A 27923-nucleotide genomic window follows, 5' to 3' on the forward strand; every position below is an offset into this window, starting at 1 on the left:
GCAATTCTCCATCTTTTCCAATTGGTATCCACAACTGATCACACTAAGCTGCTGCTTTTGCTAGTCATTTTCCTACTCAGAACAGAACCTCACAGTAGTTCTGTTACTTTTAATGCCTGGATCCAGACTACTTTCTTGTCTTTTATCTCATAAAATTCAATTATGAACTTTCCATGACAGCCAGGTGAATCCCCTCTTTCTTATTGGCACTTCTCTTGTTTGTATCTGCCCCAAATCCTTCAATGATTATTCAGGCTCCACTTCTTCAAGGTGTTACATAACTACTACAGCTTCTGTAGTTTACAGTGATCTTGATTCACTCTGACATGTATGGTCCAGGCTACACATTGGTAGTATGGGATTGCACACTGCCTGGCATGGTTTTAAGAAGGTACTGAAACTGAGTGGAATACCAAAGTGTGAAATGTGAAATTGAAGGAAAACCTGGAATCCTCATCTTCTCCCTGACCTCTTTCTTCCCCTGCCCCCACCCTGCCGTAACACTTGGTTTTAAGAGGTAATGATCCATTAACTCTTTTCCAACTTTGGCATCACTCCATGCAGTTTTACGTATTTTATCTACAATAAGAATCAAATGTAAGTTTCATCTTCTTTCAAGTATAAATTGCTATATATATATTAATACATTATATAAATACTCTAACATTCATTTTGTGTATTCTTTATACTCACAATGTGAGCCCACCAGTCATTTTTTTTAGTAGGATAATGACAGGCTGAAACAAGGAAGAATCACCATAGAAGAATTCAGAGCAATTTATCGAACTATTGTACACAGACAAGAAATTATTGAGATTTTCAATGCATATTCTGAAAATCGAAAAATTCTCTTGGAAAATAACCTGGTTCAATTTCTGACACAAGAACAATATGCAGTCGAGATGAGTAGAACTATTGCTATTGAGATCATTCAGAAATATGAGCCCATTGATGAAGGTATGTTTGCATTTCAAAGTTTCATCAGAATATGTACATATAAAGTATTTTTTATAAATTATGGTTATCAAGTTCAAATTTTTAGATGGGTCAAAATTCTTCTGGAAAATATATTTTATAGAGCATATATGCCTTTTAGAAAGCTATACTGTGTAACTATGGCCTTCTTTCCTACTATATTGTCCAGCTTCTTTCTTTCAGCTGCTTCCATGTATATATCTCAAGCGTTCAGAGATGAGCTTAGGTGTGAAAGTAAGATGAGGATTCTGTTACCTGTACCCTATTAGAAGAAAATATCTTGATCTCATGAATAAGATAAAAACACAGTTATAGGTAGTCTTCCATTTTTAAGCATTTTTATTATTGAAAATATATATGAAAATTAAATAAACTAAATACAAAATGCTAAGAAAGAAAACAAAACTACAAAATCGCTACTTTTTCTTTTGTTTATAAATATAATTGTCTACAATATTTCATTAAATATTTAAAATGTTTTGCTTTTCCTTCATTTTTGAACACATAGTCATTTGGTTTAAATCAAATGACCACATAGGCTAATGATCTGTCATAAAATTTGTGATCTTTGTAGCATCTTTTAATGGGCAAAACATTTCAAATTTTTAAATTTATGCTTATTTTAAAGTAAAATAAAGACATAACATAATAAAATATTCACATAAGAGTACAAAAACATTAACCCCACAGAAATTACCTGATAGAATAGCTCAAAATATTCATCTAGCAAGGGAGGTATGGAAGTCCAAGCTCTGCCTTTGAGAGTCGGTTTAGGGTACCAATGTTTAACATATCCTAATATAGGTTCTAACAAAATCATTCCTTCACTTAATCACACATTCATAATTTATTCGTATATTTACTTGTAGCAACCAACTATGGCTCTAGGGGCTGGGGATACAGTGGAGAACAAGGCAAATGAGGTCTTGTATTCCTGATGGGGGTTAGAGGGAAGTTGATAATAATTAAGCATATGAAGGGACAATTTTAGAGAGTGCTATGAAAAAAAATAAAACAGGGAAGGTGATGGAGAGTAAATGCCATGGGAGGTCTAATTCAGTTTGGGTGTTTAGGAGAATCCTCTCTAAAGGTGATACTTTTGAGCTGCGACTTAACTAGTTAAGAAGAGAGAACAAGTCACGTGACAAAATGGGAGAAGTGTCTGAGGTCCAGGGAAGAGACGCACTGGACATGAGTTGGAGAATTCAAAGAACAGAAGGAGGACAGTGTGTTTAGTACTTGGCGAATGAGGAGGAGATGAGTTTGGAGAGCAGAAAGAGATCAAATGGTGTAGGGTCTTATAAGCCATAATTAAGATTTTGGCTTCATGACCTCAATGCCATGCAAGGATTTTGGAGAATTTTAAGCATTGCGATGGTCTGACTGAGTGCAGTGCTGTAACGGTTTGGTCTGAGCACTATGAAACTTTTGTAAGTTTGCAACAAGATAAAGAGCTTGCACCAGAACATTAAGCAACTATATTACTAAGCACACCTGACGAGCTCAGCTGACTCTTTTTTTTAATAGCTAGACTTTGTCTAAGGCAGTAGTGAATTGATTTATGCTCTGTCTCAAGTTCTTTATGTTATTGCCAACTGGAAACAACCAGTTTACAGATGAACGCTTTCAGTAGCGCTCATCTTGTGAGTATTACCAAAAACAGTTACTTGAGCACTGTTACCTTCAGGCGGTAAATTAAAAGATGCAATAGGATATTGGGATAGTGGCAGTCACACCTTGGAATTGTGTTTGCATTCTAACTACAATATTATACTGTTCATCTTTTGAGCCTTCAGCTGCCTCAGACACTCTCGTACACAGCCAAGACCTTGTATTTTATTTATGTGATTATTGATCACTTTAGAGTCTTATTAAGATCAATTTGAATTATGGTCTTATAGCTTCTCAATCTCATCCCTCATTGGTATGTGACATATAACAAATGAAGTTTTAAAAAATACACGTGATTAATCCTCATTTCAAACTGGTAGTTTTTAAGGGCACAAAATGAGTTTGTCTTCTATTTTATTATCAAAGATATTTACTTCATTATTCAATAGCTCAAAAGGGCTAAGTCAATCAATTTAATTGCACAGGGAAAAAGAATAAGAGTAAGCAAATCATTACTGTCACAATACATGATTCATTTGCTCCATACCCTCCCATCTTCCTATATTTACCTGGCTTTGAAATAGAGGGTTTGCATATAAACATTTTATTTATTTTCTTCTAGCTTTTATTCTTTTAAACCAAAATGCTGGCTTTTTCACTTTTACAATGTCATAAACATTTACTTAAGTCACTATGTATTTTTATGATATATTATTCTTAATGGCTGCTTAGTATTATATCATATTTTGAGCTTTAATTTATTTCCTCCCTCCTATCCATTTATTTTTTATAAATAATGCTAGTGTAAGAATTCTTGCATATCAGTCTTTGTCTGAGTCTCTACTTCTATAGGATAAATTTCTGGAAATAAAATTCTTTGCCAAAGATCACATTCTAGTATAAAGTAAGCACTCATGTCAGCTTTTCTTTATAGCCAAAATGAACTGTCAACAGCAACAAGAGCAACTAACATTTATAGAGCTAATATATAGGGATAGGTTCTCTTATTATAATGAGAAAAAACATTCAGAGATAACTTACTAAAGATCATATGCAAATGACCCAGCAATTCCATTCCTAGGCATGCATTGAACAGAAATGTATACATATTTGCCCAAAAGACGTGCACTGGTTGTTTATAGCAGTGCTATTTGTAATAACCCCAAACGGGAAATTATCTAAATGCTCATCATGAATAGATGGATAAATAAATTGTGGCATATTCATACAATGGAATAATATACAGCAATGGGGATGAACAATGTATGACTATATGTAACGACATGAGTAAACCTTAGAAACATAATGTTGAGTAGGAGAAATCAGGCACAAAAAAATACATACTGTATGAGTCTATTCGTATAAAGCACAAAAACCAGAGAAAACTTATCCATGCTTTTAGAAACCAGACCAGTGAATACACTTGTGTGGGGTGAGTGACTGGAAAGTTAGGAGGAGGCTTCTGGGTGTCATAATGCTTTGTCTTTGATCTATGTGCCAGTTATCCAGATGTGTAGCTTGTGGAAGTTCATTGAGCTACAATATATGTACTTTTCTTGTATGTATTTTTAATATGTGCTAAAAAGATGATTAAGTAATATATTTTTTTCTTGAATGTTGATATGGAAGAAGTAAGGGTATTCACTAGAAAAATGTGTTTACAAAGAAAAATTAGCAATAGTATTAATATTGATTCTAAATGAATATTTTAGAAAGACGCTCTACTGCTGAATAAGTTGACAAGTGAGATGTAATTTTTTTTATCTTGCTAATGGTATTTCTGCTTTTAACTTTTTTTTTTTTTTTTTTTTTTATAGTTAGGAGAGAACGCCAGATGTCATTTGAAGGTTTTGCAAGATACATGGATTCACCTGAATGTCTACTATTTAAACATGAATGTAAAAGAGTTTATCAAGATATGACTCATCCATTAAATGATTATTTTATTTCATCTTCACATAACACATATTTGATATCTGACCAATTAGTGGGACCAAGTGACATTTGGGGATATGTGAGGTATTTATTCTGAATTTTAAATCTATTACCTTTTAAAATACTTGGAAGCTCCTGATGGTGTCTGCCTCAATAAAAAGCAGACTATGCATGTTCCCCAAATTCATAGGGAAGAGGAATTTTTATTTGTACGTCTCTTAAAGATCCAACATTAGGATGAAATAGCAACATAATTTATTATATGCATTAGTATCAGATACTTTCCATTTAATCCTACTTGCTGACTTCCTCTCCATGGTTTTGGCCCCTCTCAGGTTTGCTGAATGACTTGGATATTTCTTATAGGAAAACATATGAAGAAGATTCTTTAAATTTAGCTAATCAGAACATCCTAGATTTTAACAAATATGGTTAAAATTAAACCCAGACAGCAAAACACAATGCTATAAGTAAAGGCAACTTTACATTACATAAATACAGTAAATTGTATAACTTGGCACTTATAGATAATGATTTTTATAGATTTTTATGTTAACTAATAGATTAAAAGTTAACTCCATAAAGTAATGCATGTTGCATCTCCAATTTTACATTTTACCATGTATGATACTGTTAATCCTGGGCTTGAGTTTAGTAAGTCAGCTGAGATACAGTGGTGAACAAGATAGTAAAGATAATTTACAATCCCATAAGCTTATAAATAAACATTGCTTCTTCTCTAATTTCAAATCTAAGTAAATATATAAATTCACAAATTTGGAAACTTATTTTTTTTAGAATTCTGTAAAGATAGCTTAATTTACAGCCATAATTTCATTGTAGAAATATCTATTCATACTTTATTGTTTTAGTTTTTTTAAAGGCAGCATATATACATTTTAAAACAGGTCTATTTAGAAGTGCAGAAAATTACTTCTGAATTCCAAGAAAATATTTCACCCAAGTGAAAGTTAATATGTAAATGTAATTGTGTTTTTTCTTTGTTTCTTTACCTACCTTTGGAAGATACACCTTTAGAATGTAAATCTTTCAAAATTTCTTTGCTCATGAGAAGTGGTATAGTGTAATGTTTAAGCATCAGTGTTTTAAATTTCTAGCACTCATATTTCCTCCCTTTCCCTCATAAATTAATTTTGTGAGAGACATAACCTCTTTGTGTCTCAATTTCTTTATATGTAAAAGAAGAAAACTGATGTTACTTGCTGTATAACATTAAAAGTTTTAATACACCAAAAGCTCCTCAAACTTATTTTTATTGCCAGTTAAAATTCAAATTCAAATTAAAAAAGGATACTCATACAAGGTAAAGAAACTTACCATTAATAGAAATTATAACATTTTATACCCTGATAGTTCCTAGGAAGTATTTGAGGGAAATTTTAACGATAAATAGATGAAATAAAGTTAAGACTAGAAATTTCATATCACAAAATCCTGTACAAATTCTAGAATGCAGGGAGAACATCACCTGTAAGCTTTCCAGCAGCCGAAGCCAAGACAGAAACTAGATTGGTTGTAAGATTTATAATGATGATAAAAACAAAATAGTTGCTCAGAAGAAGTGAAAGAGAGAGAAATTTCCTCTGTTCACTTCCAAACAGGGCCTACAGAACAAAGCAGTGGAGAGTGGCCTCATCATCACCATTAGAGAAGATAAAACTTTCTTTACATGTCTTGGAATAGAAGTAGTTGGCATGACACTGTGCAATCACACAATCACTTAAAACTTTTTTGCAGTGGACCAAACCATGTGTTCTGAATGTCCAGTTTTGTAAAAGTTGGCTTGATCTATGGATAAAATTTAAACTATCTAGAGAAGTCACAAGATTCTATGCCATTTATGAAAAGTTTTCTTCTACAACCAAGTTTTTGGTAGTTTATTCCCCCCCACCCAGTAGAGAGTTCAAGATTATTCTCTGGGAACGCCCCAGGGAACTGATACTCTATGTTGATTAAAAGCGCAGGACAGTCAGCTGAGAGTACGGTAAAGCAAGCATTCTTTACAAACACTCATTGCTCCTTCCGCAATTTAAAATCTAAATACATAAATAAACCCTGTAGTAAGAACATTGGAAATTCATTTAAGCTCAATAGATACAACTGATGTATGAATCTAAGACAGAATTTATGTCTAGGTGAAGAAATGGAGATTTATTTGTTAAGTGGAAAAAAATTAAATCCGGTTTTAGGTATTAGTGGAAGTGGAAATATATTTTCCTCAGTTTTGATAAAGCTGTGAACTTGGTGTATTCTGAGGCAGTCAGTTCAAACTTTTCTCCCACTGATAACTGGAGGCCCTTATCCTAAGTGAAATAACTCAGGAATGGAAAATCAAATACCCTGTGTTTTCACTAATGGGTAGCAGCTAAGCAATGGGTACACATGGTGGTACAGAGTGGAATAAAGGACGTAGAGGCTCCAAAAGGTGGGAGGCTGGGGAGGGGGTTGAGGGATGAAAAATTACCTATTGGATGCAATGTACGCTGTTTGGGTGGTGGAGACACTGAGAGCCCAGACTATACACATTATATCCACATAACAAAACTGCACTTGTATACTCTAAATTTATTAAAAAAAAAAAACAAAAAAAAAAACAACTTTTCTCCCAGTGAAATTATGAGACAAATAGACATAGATTAGCGGGTTTTCAGGCTTCTTTTGCATAAATATTAATTTTCTCTAGTTCTTACTTGGATTAGAGATGGCCTTTTATAAAATGGTTAAGGAAATAAAGGTTGTTACTGAGCCATCAGGCCCTCTAGCTTCCATGCCCTTTAGCCCATATTGTGTCCAGGGAGCAAGTATTGCCATGATTTCTCTTTTTTTCCCTTCCCTTCCATATACCCCAATTCCCCAGAACTTCATATAAGGAAAAAACAAAAAAAAATTTTATTAATACATTTTATTATTCTGAAAAGGCTTTGGAAGTTATTGCTTTTCAATAATATTGCATTTTTCAGTAGATACAACCATAAGCAAAATTGTCTGAGTTGGGAGTGGTGATGTTTCAGGGGTACAACTGTGGAGGCAGATATCTTCTTTGCTTATTGCAAATCAAGCTTTGAATGGAGAGCAATAAAGAGTATAGCTTTGACTAGGAGGAAGGACAAATTGTTGTGCCTCACAGGTAGTTTGTCTCTTCCTTATAATGTGAATTTCTAGAGACTCAAATCTTGACTTTATTATGGATTCACTTATGCATTTATTGCAAAATTACAAATAGCCTTTAGAATACTTTGACACTATGGTATATATTTTTAATGGTCTGGGAGTGACACTTTGTTTTGCTTAAATTTCACTAGTGCCCTTGTGAAAGGATGCCGTTGTCTGGAAATTGACTGCTGGGATGGAGCACAAAATGAACCTGTTGTATATCATGGCTACACATTGACCAGCAAGCTTCTGTTTAAAACTGTCATCCAAGCAATAAACAAATATGCATTCATGGTATGTGCATATCTTTGTTAAACTGTAGTTATTGAAACAGAATCAATCATAATTTACTTGCTTCAAAATTCTATAATAGTTGGTCTTAGTTTAGGTCAGTGCTATTTCAAATTGTGGGTCATGACCCATTAGTAGGCAGTGAAATCCATCTAGCATATGGTTAAAGGTAAATTTATCAAAGTTAATCTCAGGCAGTAAGGTATATGTTGTTTCATGAAACTTCTTGTTTACTCATGTGTGTGTATGTACATGGGCACATATGCATGTATGTATATTGTTTCACAGTGTAAATTATATTTCTTATTGTGGGTGATGGCCAAGAAAGTTTGAGAAATACTGGTCTAAATAATACTAAATATTTTACCAGTATTCAACTATTTTACATCCAAGACAAAAATATAATGTGTCAGTAATACATTATCTCAATTATTGACATTTTAATAACTATAATGGCAGCTATTTATATAGCAAGAAATGTTCAGAAGTTTACTTTGGATTTTAAAATTATTATTCAATTTACTAAAGTTACAGATTCCAAGATATAATTCTTTTTAGAACTAAGTTCAGCTTATAAATCCTACTCTATAAATTGAGCAGGTTTTAGTAATTCCTCAATTTTAAGGGAGTTTGGGTAAAACTTGTTCCTATTTGTAAATATAGTTAATTATATACCATCAGATATTTGAAATTGTTTTTATAAACACTTGTAATTGTTTTGTTAATATACTTGTTTTCTGTTTTAAATACTTCAATTTTAGTACATTTATAGTATATTCAAAGTGATTTAACAAAATCTTACTAAGTACTTCATATGAACCTAATAAATGAAACTTATGAATTTAATAAACTTAAAGTTCTCCTATGTCAATACATTATAAGTCTGTAAACATAAACTTAAAATCACAAATTTATCTCAATTACTCTATTATATATTTAAAAAGTATAAAATAAATATTCCCAAGATACAAATGTCAGATATGAACAATTTCTATCATAATATAAAAATATTGATAGTATGGCATTGTTTCTCTTAAACATCTGATTTTTGACGATTTTTTAAGTTTATATGTCTACTTCAACTTCTCCCTTGATCTCTACATCAATATAAACAACTACCTATTCGACATTTCCACTTGGATACGAATAGGTATATTTAACTTCACGTGTTTAAAATTCCCTTTCTCTTGGTCCTGCTCTTCTCATGGTCTTTCCCAGGTCATTTAATGGCAGCTTTCATATACTTAAGCCAAAAGCATCACTGTCAACTTCAACCCACCTCCCCTGCTTTCAAACCCTTCAATCAATTCTTTAGCAAATCACCTTGGCTCTATGTGCAAAATATACCCTGAATTTAATTTCTGCTTCCCATTCTTACTGTCATTGTCCTAGTCGACCACCATCACCTCTCACTTGGACTATCACAATGGGCTCTTCCTTGGTGTTCCTGCTTTTCTCCTTACTTCCCTGCAGTCTTATCTCAACATATCAGCTAGAGTGACTTTTCAGTGAGTCAGATCATGTCATTCCTCCTCTCAAAGCCTTCAAACCCACTCAAAATAAAAGCTAAAATCAATACAATGGCTTACAGGCCCTGTTTGATGGATTTCCTCTTAGCTCTCTGCATGCTCCTGCTAATCCCTGCTCACCTGGCCTTTCTGGCCTCTTCAGTTTTTCTCAGGCACATCTCAAAGCCTTTGCACTTGCTAGTTCCTTTATATGAAATATTCTTCCCAAATATTTGCACAGCTAACTTCCTCACTTAATGTAGGGTGGGTAGCTGAAGAAATAAAAGGAAATAGAGATAGTCTTAGAATTTAAAGGTCTTGCAAAGGTAGAAAGGCCTACAGCTTCTAAGACTCCAAAAAAATAAGAGATGAACAATTAGATAAGAAAAAGAGATAAAAGGGAAAAAGGGAAAGGGAAGAAGTAAAATTATTTCTATCTGCAAATGACATGATCCTATATGTAAGAAACCCCGAAGATTCTGCAAAAAAGAAAAACAAACCATTAGAATTAACTGATGAATTCAGTAAAATTACAGAATACAAAATTAGCATACAAAAATCAGCATTTTTGTACACAAATAACGACTTAACTGAAAAAGAAATCAAGAGAGCAATCCTATTTATGACAGAATAAAAAATACCTAGGAATAAATCTAATGAAGGAAATGAAAGATCTGTACACTAAAAACTGTAAAACTTTGGTGAAAGAAATTGATGAAAACACAAATACATGGAAAGATATCCTGTGTTTGTGGATTGGAAGATTTAATATTGTTAAAATGTCCATACTACCCAAAGCAATATACAGATTCAATGAAATCCCTGTCAAAATCCCAATGACATTATTCACAGAATTAGAAAAAAAATCTAAAATTTGTATGGAACCATGAAAGACGTCAAATGGCCAAAATAATTCTGAGAAAGAAAAACAAAGTTGGAGGCATTATACTTACTGATTTAAAATTATATCACATAGCTCTGGTAATCAAAACAGTATGGTACTGGCATAAATACAGACACATAGACCAGTGGAACAGAATAGAGAGCCCAGAGATAAACCCAAGTATGTATGGTCAACTAGTTTTCAACAAGAACCCCAAGAGAATACAATGGGGGAAGGATAGTCTTTTTAATAAATGGTGCTAAGAAAACTGGATTTCAACATGCAAAAGAAGGAAATTGGACTCTTATCTTATATCATTCACAAAAATAAACGCAAAATAAATCAAAGACCTAAATATAAGACCAGAAACAATAAAACTGCTAGAAGATAACACAGGACATTGGCATTTGGCATGATTTTTTTTAGATATCACACCAAAAGCTCAGTCTACAAAAGTAAATATAAATAAATGGTACTACGCCAAACTAAAAAGCTTCTGCACAACAAAGGAAACAATCAACTAAATGAAAGAGCAGCCTACAATTGGGAAAAAATAGTTGCAAACCATATATATGTGGAATCTAAAAAATATTCAAATATACAAACAGAACAAGACAGTGGTTACTAGGGTCAGGATGGGGGAGAAAATGGGGAGACACAGGTCAGAGGATGCAAGGTATCAGATAAGTAGGGTGAACAAGTCTAGAGAGCTAATATACAAGGTGAGGTCTATAGGTAATAAAATTGGACTGTATATGGGATTTCTGCTAAATGAGGAGATTTTAGCTGCTTTGGCCACAAAAACAAACAAAAAAAATGGGTAAATGCAAAGATGTAGAATCAACCTAAGTGTCCCTCAATTCATGAGCGGATAAAGAAAATGTGGCATATATATAACATGGACACTCAGGGAGGCCGGGGCAGGAGGATCGCTAGAGGTCAGGAGTTTGAGACCAGCAAGAGGGAAACCCCATCTCTACCAAAAATATAAAGAAATTAGCTGGACAACTAAAAAATATATAGAAAAAATTAGCCAGGCATGGTGGCACATGCCTGTAGTCCCACCTACTTGGAAGGCTGAGGCAGAAGGATTGCTTGAGGCCAGGAGTTTGAAGTTGCTGTGAGCTAGGCTGACACCACGGCACTCTAGCCAGGGCAACAGAGTGAAACTCTGTCTCAAAAAAAAAAATATATATATATATATGTGTGTGTGTGTATATATATATATATATATATACACATATATATAAAAACATGGAGTACATGGAGAATTAGAAACAAAGGTAAAGATATTTCCAGTTTGTAAGAACAAAGGAGATCTATTACGTGAGGGTGGCTCTATAGAAGTATTTTCTGTCCTTTTGGACCACTGTAATTTCAAACTTTGTCACTGGATAGAGAAGAAAAACATTTTTGGATCTTCTTCAAAATTTTACCTGTGTTTTGATTTCACATATAATTATCAGGACACAAATGTATCAACTCATAAACAAGTCATGTTATATATATGCCACATTTTCTTTATCTGCTCATGAATTGAGGGACACTTAGGTTGATTCTACATCTTTGCATTTACTCACTTTTTTTGTTTGTTTTTGTGGCCAAAGCAGCTAAAATCTCCTCAGTAGCAGAAATCCCATATATAGTCCAATTTGATTACCTATAGTCCTCACCTTGTATATATAAAATTATATATATATATATACACATATACATATACATCACATGGAGTACTACTCAGCCATAAAAAGGAATGAAATAATGTCATTTGCAGCAACGTGGAGTGAATGGGAGACCATTATCCTAGGTGAAGTATCTCAGGAATGGAAAACCAAACACCGTATGTTCTCACAAATAAGTGGGAGCTAATAGATGGGCACACACAGGCACAAAGTGATATAAAGGACATGAGAAACCAAGAAGGGGGGATGGCAGGAGGGTGATGTGGGATCAAAACTTACCTGTTGGGTACAGTGAACACTATTCCAATGATGGACACACTGAAAACACTGACTTAGGCATTACACAAGATATCTATGTAACAAAAACACTTGTACTCCCTAATTAATGTTTTGAAATAAAAATGCCCCCCAAAAGAAATTTACAATTAAAGTGAGAGATAAAACTACCAAAAAAAGAAAGAATTGAATTAGGTTAAATCAAAATGCACAAATGAGTTAATTCCCCAGTAAAGAGTTTGAGCTATTTGCACATTTAAAAAAAAAGGGTAACTATGTGAGATAATTGATATGTTAATTTGCTTCACTATAATAACCTTCTCAGTATCTATATGTATCCATAATATCATGTTGTATGCCTTGAATATATACAATGTTTATTTTAAAAAACAAAGAGATCAGATTTAAAACAAGGCTTTGAGCAACAAAAACTCAATGAGACTTCTCAGTGGAACAAGGTGACTCACTTTTGCATCATAAATCAGACTGAAGTTTGGATTTCTTACTTCAAATAGTCACTATTAATTTGGGAAAGAGAGGAAGTGAAATTAAATAGACTTGATAACTATGACTAGGAATGAACCTTGGGTCTAGTTACTGGTGCCTGTAGTTTACTAGAGCACATATACATGAAATCTAAGTTTTTGTGGGAATTATATTGCCCCCTACAAAAAAAAAAAAAAGTCTGACTCTTAGGTAAACTTTAAAACAACCTTTGGACTAGTGAGGTGCAAAGATTGCTTGGCTTTAAGGAGAGCAAACTCCTCAACATCCACTTTAGACGTGGCAAAGGAGGGTAAAAGAAGGAGGATCTTCCCAGAGGATAGGGCCAAGGACACAGAAGATAAAAAATGGACTCTGCCCCATCAGTGAAGTCAGGGGTTCATGGAGGAATCCACCTGCTAGGCCATCACTTTGCCCAGTCTCAACGTCACTTATTATATTTGAGAAAAACTTTACACTATTCTGTTGATATTAGAGTGAATCCATAGACAGAGTATATAGGTGAGAAGGTCATTGTCGTAGGCTTAATAAGGGCCCCCAAAGATATTAGTTTCTTTTTCCTAGAACTTGTAAATGTTGCCTCATTTGGACAAAGAGTCTTTGCAGATGTGATGATGTTAAAGATCTCTAGATGGGGAGGTCATTCTGGACTATCTGCGTGGGCCCTAAATGCCATCATATATACTTCCATAAGGAGGGGGTAAAGAGAGATTTGACACACTAAAGGAGGAGGCAATGTGAAGACAGGGACACAGATGAGAGTGATGTGGACACAAGCCAAGAAATGTCAGCAGCCACCAAATGCTGGAGGAGGCATGGAACAGATTCTCTCCTAGAGTCTCCTGAGGGGACACAGCCTGTCCAACACCTTGATTTCAGCCCAGTGAAAGCAATTTAAATTCTGGCAACTAGAAGAACTGTGAGAGACTAAATTTCTGTTGTTTTAAGCCACCAAGTTTGCAGTAATTTGTTACAAAAGCCACAGAAAACAGGAAACTAATACACTCATACGTTAACAAGAGATAATATCATATGTCCTGTTTCAAGGGCTGTGACAATGCGCCAAACCTTGTGATTCTCTGGCTTGTTTCTGAGTTGATAGATTTGTGTCCTGATAATTATATATGAAATCAAAACACAGGTAAATATTTTGAATAAGATTCAAAAAGTTTTTCTTCTCTACCCAGTGACAAAGTTTGAAATTACAGTGGTACAAAAGGACATAAAATCCCTCTGTAGAGCCACCTTCACTTAATAGGTCCCCTTTATTCATAAAAACTGGAAATATCTTTACCTTTGTTTCTAATTCTAAAGCAATGTGTTTTGATTATAGAACTTAAAACTGAAAAAGAAGAAAAATAACATTTCCCTCAATTGACCTGTGTTGATAGGTTTTTCTTTCACATATTCAAATACCTAAACATTTAAAAAATAAAAATACAGAATGTTACTGTTTGGCAACTTGCTTCATAATATTAATACTATAGATAACTTTCTACAGCAGTATGTATAGCTCTACCTTCTTCTTAATGGGTCTATATCATTCCTTTTATACAGATATGGTAAAATTTATTTAAACAAGTACACACTGATAGATGCTTCAGCTGTTTCCTCTACTTTTGGGAGCAAATAGTAATAATTTTTCTTTTTATACAGATTTAATAGTCCCTGTTTTGTCAAACTCGAAAGTACTTTCAGTTTAAAGAATACTTAATTATTTTGCAAAGGTACTGAACATTAGAATTAAGTTTGAAATTAAGTGCTTACATTCATTGCATTAAAATTATTTAAAAGTTCTGATTAATAATCATAGTAATGGTTAATTTTTTAGACATCTGACTACCCAGTGGTGCTCTCTTTAGAAAATCACTGCTCCCCTTCCCAACAAGAAGTGCTGGCGGACCATTTGCAGAGTATTTTTGGAGAGTCCCTGCTTGCTGATATTCTTGATGATTATCCAGACAAACTACCTTCCCCAGAGGTAACATTTTGTCTGAGAAGCTCAGGTTAAGAAAACCAGAACAAAACGAAACAGAACACCAAAACATGTCACTGCTATGTTGGCCCATGACAGTGTGTTAGAGACCAATGAAAATGCTTAGTTTTATCTATAGTTGTGTATCTTTCCCATGTATTGCCTAGAAGATGTTCCCGTGAGCATCAGGTGAATGCATTTTGATAAAGAGAATATGTAGAGATCAATGTAAAACCCACATGTTGATTGTGTGCCGTAGCTCATGGGTCCACAATTGGAAGGCAATTTGGTATTAGGCCCTAGGCATTTGGTGTGTTTTATAGGCAAAAGGCTAAGAAAGGGGCAAAAGTTTTAGGCTATAAATAGAGTCTGTACCCATCTCTCAGCAGCTGGGTAGCAGGTTCCCCTGTTAAAAATTTGCTCTTTTCAATTTCCCTGTTTCCCTTTCCATCTTCCCTTGAGCAAACTCAAATATTTGATTTGTGCACCCCTACCACTACTGTCAGGATTTCACTTCCCTCTGTGGTTGTCTCTTTATCATTCCCTCTCACAGCCCAATGTTCCATGTCTTCTTCATCTCATTGCAACCTGCCCAGTCTGTCTTCCTCTTCCACCTGCTCCACAGTAAGTTCCTCATTGTGGTCACCAAAGACTTCCTTACTGATAAATTCCAGTGGACCTATTTCAATCCTCATCTGACTGTGCTCTAACCGACATTCAATAGTGTGGGCCTCTCCTTCCTTTCCTTGAAACACTTTCTTCTGTAACACCACATTCTCTATGCTTTCCTTCTTCCTCTCTGGCAACTCCTTAGTTTCCTTGGTTTTCCCATTCTCCTAACCCCAGATTTTGTCAGGTGATAAATGAATTTTTTTTTTTTTTTTTTGCAGTAGTATCATCTAACCACCAATAGTTTAGTTTTGACACATCTTCATTTTTGGTAGGTATAGCAATATTTTTATAATATTTGAATTTTTCTCTCTATATTTTTTCCTTGTTCTATTCAAATGAGTAGAAAATTTAAAAATGAAGGTGTTGTGACACTAGTGACAAGATATATAGGGCTCATGATAGAACTGAGGCAGAAAAAATGAATTGTTTGGTACATGGAAAAACGATGACTCTTTCACCTCATAAGAATGCTCACAGGCTAAATGTGTTCAATTGTGGCAGAAAAGAAATGTTAAAGACCTTTGTGCAAAATGCTGCAAACATATCATTAAAGATTAAACCTAGCAGTTGTGGTCTAATTCTGGAAATTATAATAATTTTGTGCTTTCTAGTAAGAGAATCTTTTCTCCCAGTATATGTAAATCTATTTTTTTTTTTAGCATTCTAATACATAGCTTTCATTAAAGTTTTAGCTTCCATACTAAAATGAAGAGATTCTTTGCTAGAAGTAAATGAGGAATTAGAGCGAAAATCACTTTCGCGTGCAACATTCAGTCTTCAGTGTGTAAAAGAATTGCCTGGAGACTTGTTAAAATTCAAGATTCTCTAATTTTGAAGTAGATCCTAGGCACTTATCCCTTTCACACGCACCCCTGATAATACTCTTGCTGCATGTGGTTGCAGAGTGCACTTTGGTAAACTCCCTATTCCAGAGTATCATAGCGTCATGGTCAGAGAGAAGAGGCCCAAGCTGATAGAGTGATTTGAGTGGGTTCCCGACGATGGCAGAAGGGAAGCGGCGATCACAGCACCTTGTAGAAAAGAACTTTACTTCATAACCCAGATTTCAGTATCGAATAGAACAAAGCAGACACTTTTAAATGTGTTTGTTGAATTAATGAAAGTTTGAAAAGGGCAGGAGTAACTAAGTGAAAGCTTGGAACCAGAGGCTTTGGATTTAGAACGAGTGATACTTGAGGTAAATACTGTCCTAGCTTTGATGGACAGGAAATAGTAAGCCAATGATGCTTGTGTGTAAAACAGGTGAAATTTGAAGAGACTTTACGAATCTTTAATCGAGTCTACACTAGATGCCAGACACTACGATAGACATTGTTATATACCTGATCTCATTTAATACTTTTTAATGTTGGATAAGAGAGTGATGACTTGAAGCATTTACTATCAGAAGTTGTAACATTTTAACTCGAATAACATGGCAAGTATTTTAACACATATATCCTTTTCACATATTTCAAAATTTTGGAATAGTACCCATTTGTGGAATATGAAAAAGCTGGCATACAATAAGTTCCAATCATAACAGGCTTATTTTTTTGTGCATTTTGGTCAATACCTTAACATCACTGTTTTCTATGGAGGTATGAATAGGGGTAAGGGAAAATCTGGGTGACTGGCAAAATTTATGGCTCTTACATACCTACTACTTTGGGCTAATTAAAAATATGATGAACCACTTTTTAATGACTGTCACAAAGCAAACTTACCTGTAAATGGGTAATAGTATCGCTCTTTCAAATTGTTTCTATAGGCACTAAAATTCAAAATATTAGTTAAAAATAAGAAAATAGGAACCTTAAAGGAAACCCATGAAAGGAAAGGTTCTGATAAGCATGGCAAGGTGGAGGAATGGGAAGAACCGGATGATGATGAGGAGGAGGATGAATTTAAAGACTCAACAGCATCTGATAATTTTTCACTAAAAGACAATCAAGATAAGGAAACAGAAGTAAAAAAGGCAATTTCATCAAAGCTTTTCAAGAAAAAGAAGGTGAGATGATGCTTTGTGAAAATCTTATAAGTGATTGAAAAGTATTTTTTTTTAATTGGTGGAGAATTTTAAAAATTCTGGAGAGAAAAGTCTTTTTCCTTCTTATAAAAACTCTAGTCTATTACTTTGAAAATACATTGATAGTGGGAAAGAAAAGTGAAAAGCTGCCTCTTAAAAACAGCATTAGCTGTTTTTAAATGTTTTTCTCTATAGTCGACAAGTATTATACACTGCTATGTACTAGGCATTGTACGGAGTACAAAAGATACAGAGATAAACAACATAATTTCTTTTCCCTCAAGTAGAGACAGAGACAAGAAAATCAATGTTTATAATATATAGTATTAGAAGTATACACATTAGCATGACAAATGAAGGTATTTTAGGTTGCATGTGACATAAAACCAATGCAACTGGTTCAAATAAAGTGAGGATTAATTTATTCGCCTGCATAGATGAACAATTCAGTGCAAGGGATTTTAATGTCAGGAATGACTTGGTGTAGTGTCTCAAGCAAGGTCAATAGAACTTTATTTTTTCCTCCAGCTTTGTCTCCACTTTCTCTGCATTGGTGCAAGACTATTGCAAAAAATCAGCTTTATGTTCTTTTAGGTTGAAATGCAGTGGAATGCCTATGTCTCAGCAGAGCAAGCCAAATTCTTTTTTTTTTTTTTTTTGGTACAGTGGTTATGATCTGGTTATGTGTGTGTTCCTGAGCTGATTACGGTCACTAGGGGAATGCAAAGCTCTGATTAGCCAGGCCCAATCTGTGTGATCCACACTTGGATTGGGCATGAGCAAGGAATGTTTTTGCAAAACACAACCCGGAAAGTGCCTAACATAAGGGCAGACGAAATAGATGCTGGACTATAAAAGAGCAAATGTCCACTGTATACTAGAAGTTATTCCAAAATGGTAGACCAAACTGGAAATATACTTATTCATGACTAAAACTCCTAAATTTGTAAAATTCATAAGAATAAACAGGTCTTTGAGAAAAGGGAAATAGCGTTAATAGTAATTATCATCCTCGATACTTATTACATTAACTGGGATGTTAAGTGTAGGTCAGCTCATAGTTACATGAAATATTTTAGTCACAAAAAATAATCACTTGGCTTATGAAAAACTAAAATAATCTATCTGAAACCATATTTTCTTGATTGGAAAAGGATTTTTTCAAATGATTAGTGTAAAAATGTGAAATTACTGCATTTTATTTTTAGACCAGGAAGCTAAAAATTGCTCTGGCCTTATCTGATCTTGTCATTTATACTAAAGCTGAGAAGTTCAGAAGCTTTCAACATTCGCGACTGTATCAGCAATTTAATGAAAATAATTCTATCGGGGAGTCACGAGCCCGAAAACTTTCAAAGTTGAAAGGTAAATTCTTATGATTCAAACAGATGAAGTGTTTAAAAAAGATATATTCACTGCTACGGTGTTAAGGTTAATCAATGGTATTTGTAAAATGTATATTTTCATAAGATTTCAACATATTTAATATAATTTAGGAAGGAGTTATTAATATATGCCTTAGGCTATATTAAGTTTTATTTCACAGAACTTAGCCATTAATTAACTTCTTTGTCTTGACATTTTGATTGAGAATGTCCAGTGTGGACAGTTTTGTGGAGGAGGCTGTGGTGAGCAGTTTGCATGGGACAGCAGCAGTAGCTCTGCAGAGCTAGGCAGACCCAAGTGTCAAAGCACTTGAATTCTGTCCTGGGAATAAGGGTGAGTGGGAGAAGGCTGAAATCTCAGGAGTGGCGTGCCCCACTGTGTTTCTGAAAGCTGCCTCTGACAGTGAAAAAGGATCAGACTGCAGGCAGGAAGTAGGTAATGAAGGTTTATGGCCATGAGAATGGAAACAGGGTGATTTTTATGGATTCAATAGGTATCTAAGAAGTAGAATTAATTAGGTTTGGAGACTCTACGTCTAAGGTGAAGGAGAGGGAGGAAGTGGCATCCAGGCAGGACTACCAGATGGGCTGCACACCTCCAGAAGTGCCATCTGTCTCTGCATCTTCTTTTAACTGCCTCTGATTTTAAATAGGAGGTGATTCTTCTGTTTGGCAGTGCCCAAGATGAACCAAGGCCTGGGAAAGAGAATGGGAAGCAGACCCTACCCCTTTCTCAGACTCATGTGGTGGGAATGTTCCAAACTGAAAAAGGAATGGGCAACTAACTTAATACCCAGGTGACTTTCCATCTCAAAAATTGCAATTTATCATTTTGTATGGAAACATTGCAGTGGGAAAATCAGCACCTGCAACTGACTTGAGAAAAGCCCGTGGCTGTTTGGAAATGCAGAGTCTGATACATTTAATGGTTAACCTCATTGGGCTTGCCACTGGTGTCCAAGGATTTTGAAGTATACTTTAGTTCATATCCTCTAACTGCCTATTAGAGAGACCCTGGATATTTTAAGGGCCTATTTTTTAAACTGTGTGTTGTAAACAAAAATCAATTCAATAGGTCTGGACTACAGTTAAATAATAGAATAGGATAGAGTAGTGTAGAATAGAATAAAATGGAATAGAATGGAATAGAATAGAATACAGAAGAGTATATTGTAAGCAGTAAGAATAAGTACTGTTTTATGAAACAATTGTGCACGTTGTATATGTGTTACGCTGCAACGTAAAGTGTGGTCAAGCGAGTTTGTATGGCCTGTTATACTGGCCTCTGTCCCTTCAAACTACTGTGTGGTTTTTGTTGTTCATGAGGATAGGACCTCTGGACACAGCAAAATGATAATTCTCTTACTCTCATCATGTTAAATACTTGCAAAAAATTTGAAAAGGGATTAGATAGTTCTGCGGAGAGTTCAAAGTATAAAGGGTATTGAGCATTTTTCTTGCACCAAAAGTCAATAGTAAATAATTAATGATGTCATCAAAGGATTAACTGCAAGGATCACTATTATAAACATAATAAACACCACTAAAAATAGTGTTTTAGATAAATATTATTGAAATGGAATAATTTTCACATTATTTTAGTAAGTAAAACGTGGCAGTTTATAAAAGGGAATAACCATATTTTTCAATTAAAAAATTAATGTATACATACAAAAGAATAGAAATATATATACCAAAGAGTTACCAGTGATTATTCATTGAGTGCTAAGATTATATGTGGTTTTATTTCTTCTTTTTTTCTTATTTGACTTCCTCCTATTTCTGAAATGAACATGAACCACATTTGTAATAACAAATCATGTATAATACCTAAAGGTTAATCTCAGAAGTAACAAAATCATATTATGTTATGCAACCTTAGCAATCATTCATGTTTATTACTTTGTAGATGGGAAGCATTAAGACCTAGGAGAGTATGTTTTGCTTAAGGACAGACATCTCTTAGGACTAGGTAAGGGAGCAAGGTACTTGGACACCCCTGGGTGTTTATACATGAGTGGCTTCAAAATAAACTTTCTCTCAAGGACTGTGTTACTTTAAAAAATACCTTTTGATAAAATTAACTGTAATTTTTAACTTGACAATGCTTCCTAAGGAATAGTATTTAGGGTGGTGGAGGAAATGATTCTGTTCTAGTTTGATTTGCAAATATAGTGGGCCATAGGCAATCACTATTTCTCCTGTGACTGGTCACCATATTATCAGGAATGGTTGTAGGAAGAGGATCTGCTTGGAGAAAGAAAAAAAACCTTGGAGAAAGATGAAATATGTGTTTAAAAATTTGCAGAGGTGTCAAATGGTAAAGGGTATAAATTAGTTTTGAATTTTGAGTTATTTAACTAGAATATAGGTAAAGAGATTCATAAAGAATATACATAGAAATTCAAATAGACTGTGTGTTTGTATTTGCATGTATATATACTGCAATTACATAGATATTATCTTAGGAAGGAAGACGTTTGACATAATTAAAAGTATTGGGAGGTAGTGATTTTTCAATGCAGAAATGTAAACAGATTGAATGAATTTGGGGGTGAGATGCTGGAGTGGAGGCGTTGGGAGTTGAATCAGATAACTTTAGAGTTCCTTTCAATCCTGAGAATTTGAAATGTTCAATAGGATTAATTTAGCTGGAATCAGAAAGCTTAATATGACTTACATGTGATTCTGTCTTAATGTGAAAATCAAAGTAAAAAAAATGGGGAAAGATATTACTTGTGTTTTCAAAAATAAATGCATTTTATTTTAGAATTTTAGGTATTCTTACATCAAAGTGAAATTAATTTGGATGTGAAAAAAATAAATGTAAATTATCTTATCTTTTTTCCCCTTGAATGATCAGTTTATACAAATTGTATAACAAAATTATTATTAATATCTCAATAACAGTGAATCATGCTATAAATATAAAGGCATGGATTTATTTTGATTTTCATGAATTGCAAATATTTTTGTCAAGATAATACATATCAAAATTATTGAAATTATTGTATAATTATATTATATTACATAGAAATAGTAGCTTATTTAATTTACTTGAAATTTTTCACTGAGGTTTAATAATCTTTTTTTTCAGTCCAAGAGTTTATTTTACACACCAGGAAGTTCATTACCAGAATATATCCCAAAGCAACAAGAGCAGATTCTTCTAATTTTAATCCTCAAGAATTTTGGAATATAGGTTGTCAAATGGGTATGTTATATAGGATATTGAGTTGCTTGCAAAAGTCACATAAAATGAATTCATTTTATGAATTTATGAAAAATTCATGAAAAAAGCTTCCTATGAAGATTTTTGATCCTAGGGGCTTTGGGGTCAGGCACTAACGGTGAATCATAGATTTCAAGAGTTGGAATGATTCCTAAATGGGTTGCAGAGGGTAAATCTAGGTGAGTGTTGGGGGATGGCGGTTAATTTCATGAGGCATGAGCATGAAACATGTATGGTAGAGGAAGGGAACAAGAAATCCAAAATGGATGTCAGGGGACGTTGAAGATCAAGTTCCTTTGCTTGAAAGATATACTCAAGGCCTCTTCAGACCACGTGACCTCTATCATTTATACTTCTACATTCATAGTCTTGAAAAGTGAATGGGATTGCATACCTGTGTTATTTGGTCTGCCCATACTCTCTTTATCCCAAATTGCACAGCTGGTACAGCACTGGCCAGTCAGAAAGTCAGAAAGTGTCTAGTGTTAACGCTTATCCTACTGGATTGTGGCAAGGCCCATACGTTTCAGGAGAGGGGGAGAGTTGGGCCAGTGAGGAGGTGGAGGGAGGTACTGTCTACAGTGGCTATTTACCAGCCTACATCAAGGTAATTTTATATTTTAACAATGATTATCAATCTCTCTACCTGTTTCTCACCTTCTCCTCAAGTGACAACAGTACCTCTTGGACCTGGAAGTTTATGACATAGTTGCTGTCTTCACGTCTGACATTTAATGCACTGATTTTCTTTATTCTCATATTTCTTGAATGTTCCCTGACATGTACGTTGCTATTCTATAATCTATACTAGGTGTCATTTTGATTTCTTTACTCAAAGCTGTCTAATGTTTTAACTTACAGATTAAACTTTGCAACTCACTGACATTAATATAGACATGGCAGGAGGAAAATGTTTAAAAATCATGAATTATTAGGCTAATCATGCTTGTTCATAGAACATTTGAAGATACATAATCTATAATTAGCTTTCAGTGAATTGCTTAACTGTGTTTCAACTATATTCTCTATTTCCTGACAATGTCAAAATATTTCTTTCTCACAGTGGCCTTAAATTTCCAGACTGCTGGTCTGCCTATGGACCTACAAAATGGGAAATTTTTGGATAATGGTGCTTCTGGATATATTTTGAAACCACAATTCCTAAGAGATGCTCAATCAAACTTTAATCCAAATATAATAAGAGACAGTAATCCAACTACACTTATAATAAGGGTAAGATTAAAAATTTTCTCTTTTACATTTTTAGGTTATCATATAAACTAGATAGTGTAAATTAATATTTTGAATTCCACTGATTTGTTTTAATGACTGTTAGAGTTCTGTTAATCTTTTCAGGTACTATAGGTGGGTGGTATTTCAACATCCTTCCTTATCTGAAAATGTCTTCCTGTTGCATTTTTGTATGAATGTTTATCTGCCTATAAATAGAAATATTGAGGCTAAAGCCATCTGCTCTCAAAGTTCTATTTATATTATTCCATTGTATTTAGGCATTTAATGTTGTGACAGAGAGGTCTGAGTTCAGCCCACTAATCACCCTGTGGACATGCTGCTTTTCCTTCCCTTAACTTTAAAAATTTTACCAGAAAATTCTAGAAGCCATTTTCTTTTCATTAATTTCCAGAATTAGGCTTTTGTAGTTCAGGATTTTTATTTTCCCCTTATGTTTCTGAATATTACTGGATTACTTAAAAAGTATCTATATGCTTTTCTCCATCGTCTATCCTTCATGTCTGCTAATTTGTGTCAACTTTATCATGTTTCCTTTTCCTCCACCTTTTGGGAGAGCTTTTAACATTTGTTCCCTATGTTGATGATTCAAAGTCTGTATTTGATTTTATCCTTTACTGATTTTAACGTAGATGTGACTTTTTCTCTTGCATTATTCGTTTCCCCCTCAGTTGCTCCTTCCCTCATATTGCTTCCTTTTGGCTTCTGTCTGTATCCTACCCAGCATGGGCTTCCCCCACACGCCTGTCTTATTAGTTCACCTTTCATCTTTTGTTTTATCACATCCTGTATAATTTTGTTCAGAGCAAAAGCAGTTGTCTATAATTTGTTACCATTAGTAAAGACTTTTCGAAACCTTTCTTATTCTTTTATAACATAAGTACTATGTTTATTTCCTTTTTTAAATGTCACTGAGTCTCGAAAAACCACTGGTTGCTTTTCTGTCTCCACTTAACTATGAGCAATCCTATTTTAGACTGTATGTGTACCTGTGGTTTGTGAATAAATAGGGTGGATATGGTCTCTTTGGTACCTCTTTCTATTAACTAGTTGCTCCTAGAAGCATATGAATCATCTCAGATCCTAGTCTGGAAGTTTGGTAAATAGTTATGTTGCTATCCCTGGCCAGGTTGATTGTGTCTCATGTTATTACTCAGTGAAGCTCTGCTGACTGGGGAACACCCTCCCGTCCCTCATTACCTGGCATTCAGAGTGCATGAATGAACACACCTTACATGACTCTTCCTAGCTTGGCTCCTTCCTCCAGGGTTTGGGAGACCGTGCTCATCCACTTCAGGCCCTAGCCATTTTAGACCAGCTGAGGATGGGAGGTTTGATAGCCGTTTTCCAGATATTCATGTGGAGAGAGAGTTCAGCAAAGATGAACAGGACTGAAATGATCCCGGCCATTGCAATTAACAGTGAAGTATGGAGCTGACTTTTTTACAGGCTGTTAAGGATTTTGTGGCTGTAGTGTAGGAGCATGTAGTGGACGGGCAACAATTGCCTACAATGCTGGATGCAGCCAAAAATTGATTAGTTGTCACCGTTTCTACAACCTGGAGCGGTATTGACCACTGAGCTTACTTTATAGTGTTATTATTATGTTGGCATCCTTTTTTTTTTTTTTTTTGGTATTATTTAATGGTTGATTGAGTTGAAAAGAACGGGCAAATCAGCCACTTTTAAAATCCCTTGCTACGCCACACAAATCTCCCTTCTGTGCTCTGGGACTGTGCTCTCGTCCCTTTTTCCCCAGTAGCAAGTAATTCTTTCTCATTTTCACTTGCAGGTTCCTCTTCCACTACCTGGCCTTAAAATATTTATGTTGTCTAAAGCTTTTTTTTTAACCTTTGTCTCAAACTAAATATTCTCCTTAGATTCCATTACACAAACATTCACGGTTTAACCACCAACAATGTTCAAATCTTTAAACTCATTTTTGGAATCGAAAGACATATTTTAATGGCCTACTTAGCATCCTTACCTGTTTAATCACCATTCTGTCAAACTTAAAATACTAAAATTCGAACATCCCTTCCTGGTCAAATCTACTCCCACTATGTTATTTAAATCTCAGTGATGGCCCCTTCCCTCACGCTGCTCAGACTAGAAAATTGGGAGGCATTCTAATCTTTCATGTCTCCTTCACTTCCTATATCCCAAACATCTTTAATTACTGCCGATTCCATTCGATGTCTTCCATATCCATTCTCTCAGTCTCTTCTTGCTTCTGTCTTGTTTCAGGAATTTACTACATGTCATCCAAGTCTGTTCCTTTGGCTTACTAAGGGTTTCGGGTAGCCTGAGTCCTGATCCATCCTCCACAAGTTGACCAGAGAGATTTTACTACATTGCCAATCTGATCATGCCTACTTAATATTTGTTTTCCTGATCACTTTCCTAGTCAGGCCTTGGCCTACTGCTCTAGCTCTGTCTCTCACTCCTTCTAATCTTTCACCCTGTTCTGTGACCATATGAAACTGGGATCCTTCTCTGACCATGCTTCACCTCAATAGATTGCATATACTCTTGCCTCTGACTGGACTCTTCTTCCCTTCTTCCCCTCCTCCTGCATTCTGATTCACTCTTCAAGACTTAGGAATCACTTCTTTTTGGAACTGTTTTCCTAGGCCAGGTTAGTTGTGCTTCTTTTTGTAGTTTTTGTCTGTTTTTCTATAACACCCTATGCATGCATGTATTACGGCAGCATCCAATATGTTATGGCTATTATCACACTGCATTATAATTATTTGCTTGTGACTTGTCTTTCTCCCCCACTTGTCTGAGGATTCTTTAAGGATAAGAATTGTGTTTTGTTTAGCCTTTATTCACAGTGTCTGACAAATAGTATGTGCTCGATACACGTAGATTGATTGCATGTATGATTTCTTTTTCCTATTGAGGTTAAGAGAACATATGTGCTCTTTTACTGAGAAACTGAAGGTGGAAGGTAGCTGGTGTGTGCAGATGCTCCCTAATGCCACGTGTTCGTATTCTGAGGAGTTTTGTGTTGAGGTGTAGGTGCCACGGAGTGAAGTAGGGCAGGCGCAATTATTCTTCCAGGTAGCTGCTGTCATAGCCATGTGGGTCTTTCTCTCTTGCTTTGATCATTAGAGGGAGCTTTGTGATTACTTTATGACCTGCACAAAATGTGGAGAGCATGACCTGGGGATCAGAGGGCTTAGTTTTACTATTAGCTTTCTTATGTCCCCGATGAAGGCATTCAGCATTTCTGGTTTATTCTTTGTCATCTGCAAACTGAGAGTTTTGGTCTAGGTCAGTTATTTTCAAATTTACAAAAACCATGAAACTATCTTCTAAATTCATATTCAAAATCTTATGGCTGAGGCCAATGGATGAAAGCAGAGCTACTCTGGTTGACCACTGGGGGCTTTCTGTTTGACATCCCTTCTTCCACAGTGGGCTTTGTGAATTAGAGTTTACCAATTATTTGACCAATGCTTCCTGAATTCTCTTTCAGTTCTCCTGTTCAATTATGTTTTTCAAAATTAGACAATGTTTTTTTTGGAATGAGGTGTACCAAGCTTTGGGTAAGAGTCTATTACCTGCAGAATGATATTTAGCTGGTATGCACTGGTATTTGGTATCAGTGTACTATATGTTTATGGCCAATGTTCTTTCTAATTACTCTGATGCTTAATGATGCTGATTGATTGATGGCCATTCTATACTGATGGTTAAATATTTGCACAGTCACTCTGATTTCTAGCTAGTGCCATCCTGTGCAGGTTTAGAAAAGGAAAAATTATACATTAGCAGCTTTTCTTTTCTTTACTCCCTCCTTTCTCTCTCCCTTTCTTCCTTCATTTTTACCAAACTTAATTATTTATTTGTTCCTTGTTATATAATCTTCAAAAATGGAAATAATGCCTCAGTTTTTACAACTGCAATTTTTAGGCTCATATCTTCCATTTCTTACCTTAAATTAGTATATTTCACATATAGTTTTTTTTTAAATGCTCATTTTGGTCCTTAAAGTAAAACAAATTTTTCCTTCAACAATTAGCTTGGCTAATTAAAGGCTAAACAAAACTATTATTAATTGCTTTGTTAAACATTCTTTTGAACCTAGTCCCATATATACATTTAAGACAACTTATTTTGTCAGATTCAGGTTACTCATCATAATAATACTGGTAAGAACAGATAATGCAAAATTTCATAAAGTATTCAACATAAATTCTATCATCAGAAAATGCTATTATAGGAAGTTATATGGTGATTTTTACATTTAAAAGTAATATTCATATTGATTTTAATTTTTTGTAGCATATATAATACAAATTTATAAATAGTACATATTATCAGAATAACTCAGCCTAAATTATAGTAAAAGATAATCATAACAAAGGCTTTTAAAATAAAAATATATGTTATTGAGTCATAAACCTTGGACATTGTGGATTCCACTATAATCATATTTTGTTAAAGTGGAATGATTTGGACAGATTATTGGTATTTATCAACTGATACTTGAGGGTAAAAGACTTAAATTTTAAAATTTCCATTATTTTCC

The 27923-nt window shown here is 34.5% G+C and overlaps 1 protein-coding gene across 1 annotated transcript in view; it reads left to right on the forward strand.

Moving 5' to 3' along the window:
* The first annotated feature begins 887 nt into the window (after window positions 1-887).
* Window positions 888-27923, forward strand: part of PLCZ1 (phospholipase C zeta 1) — a 31890-nt gene continuing 4854 nt past the window's right edge. The window contains exons 1-9 of the mRNA XM_045555258.1: window positions 888-957; window positions 4404-4605; window positions 7845-7989; window positions 14671-14820; window positions 17258-17343; window positions 17431-17497; window positions 18724-18880; window positions 21998-22114; window positions 23196-23365. Of these exons, the coding sequence (XP_045411214.1) occupies window positions 903-957; window positions 4404-4605; window positions 7845-7989; window positions 14671-14820; window positions 17258-17343; window positions 17431-17497; window positions 18724-18880; window positions 21998-22114; window positions 23196-23365 (1149 nt within the window). The 5' untranslated portion in view covers window positions 888-902. The remainder of the gene's footprint in view (window positions 958-4403; window positions 4606-7844; window positions 7990-14670; window positions 14821-17257; window positions 17344-17430; window positions 17498-18723; window positions 18881-21997; window positions 22115-23195; window positions 23366-27923) is intronic.

The sequence above is a fragment of the Lemur catta genome, chromosome 6, assembly GCF_020740605.2.
Source record: "Lemur catta isolate mLemCat1 chromosome 6, mLemCat1.pri, whole genome shotgun sequence".
NCBI classification, from domain to species: Eukaryota; Metazoa; Chordata; class Mammalia; order Primates; family Lemuridae; genus Lemur; species Lemur catta.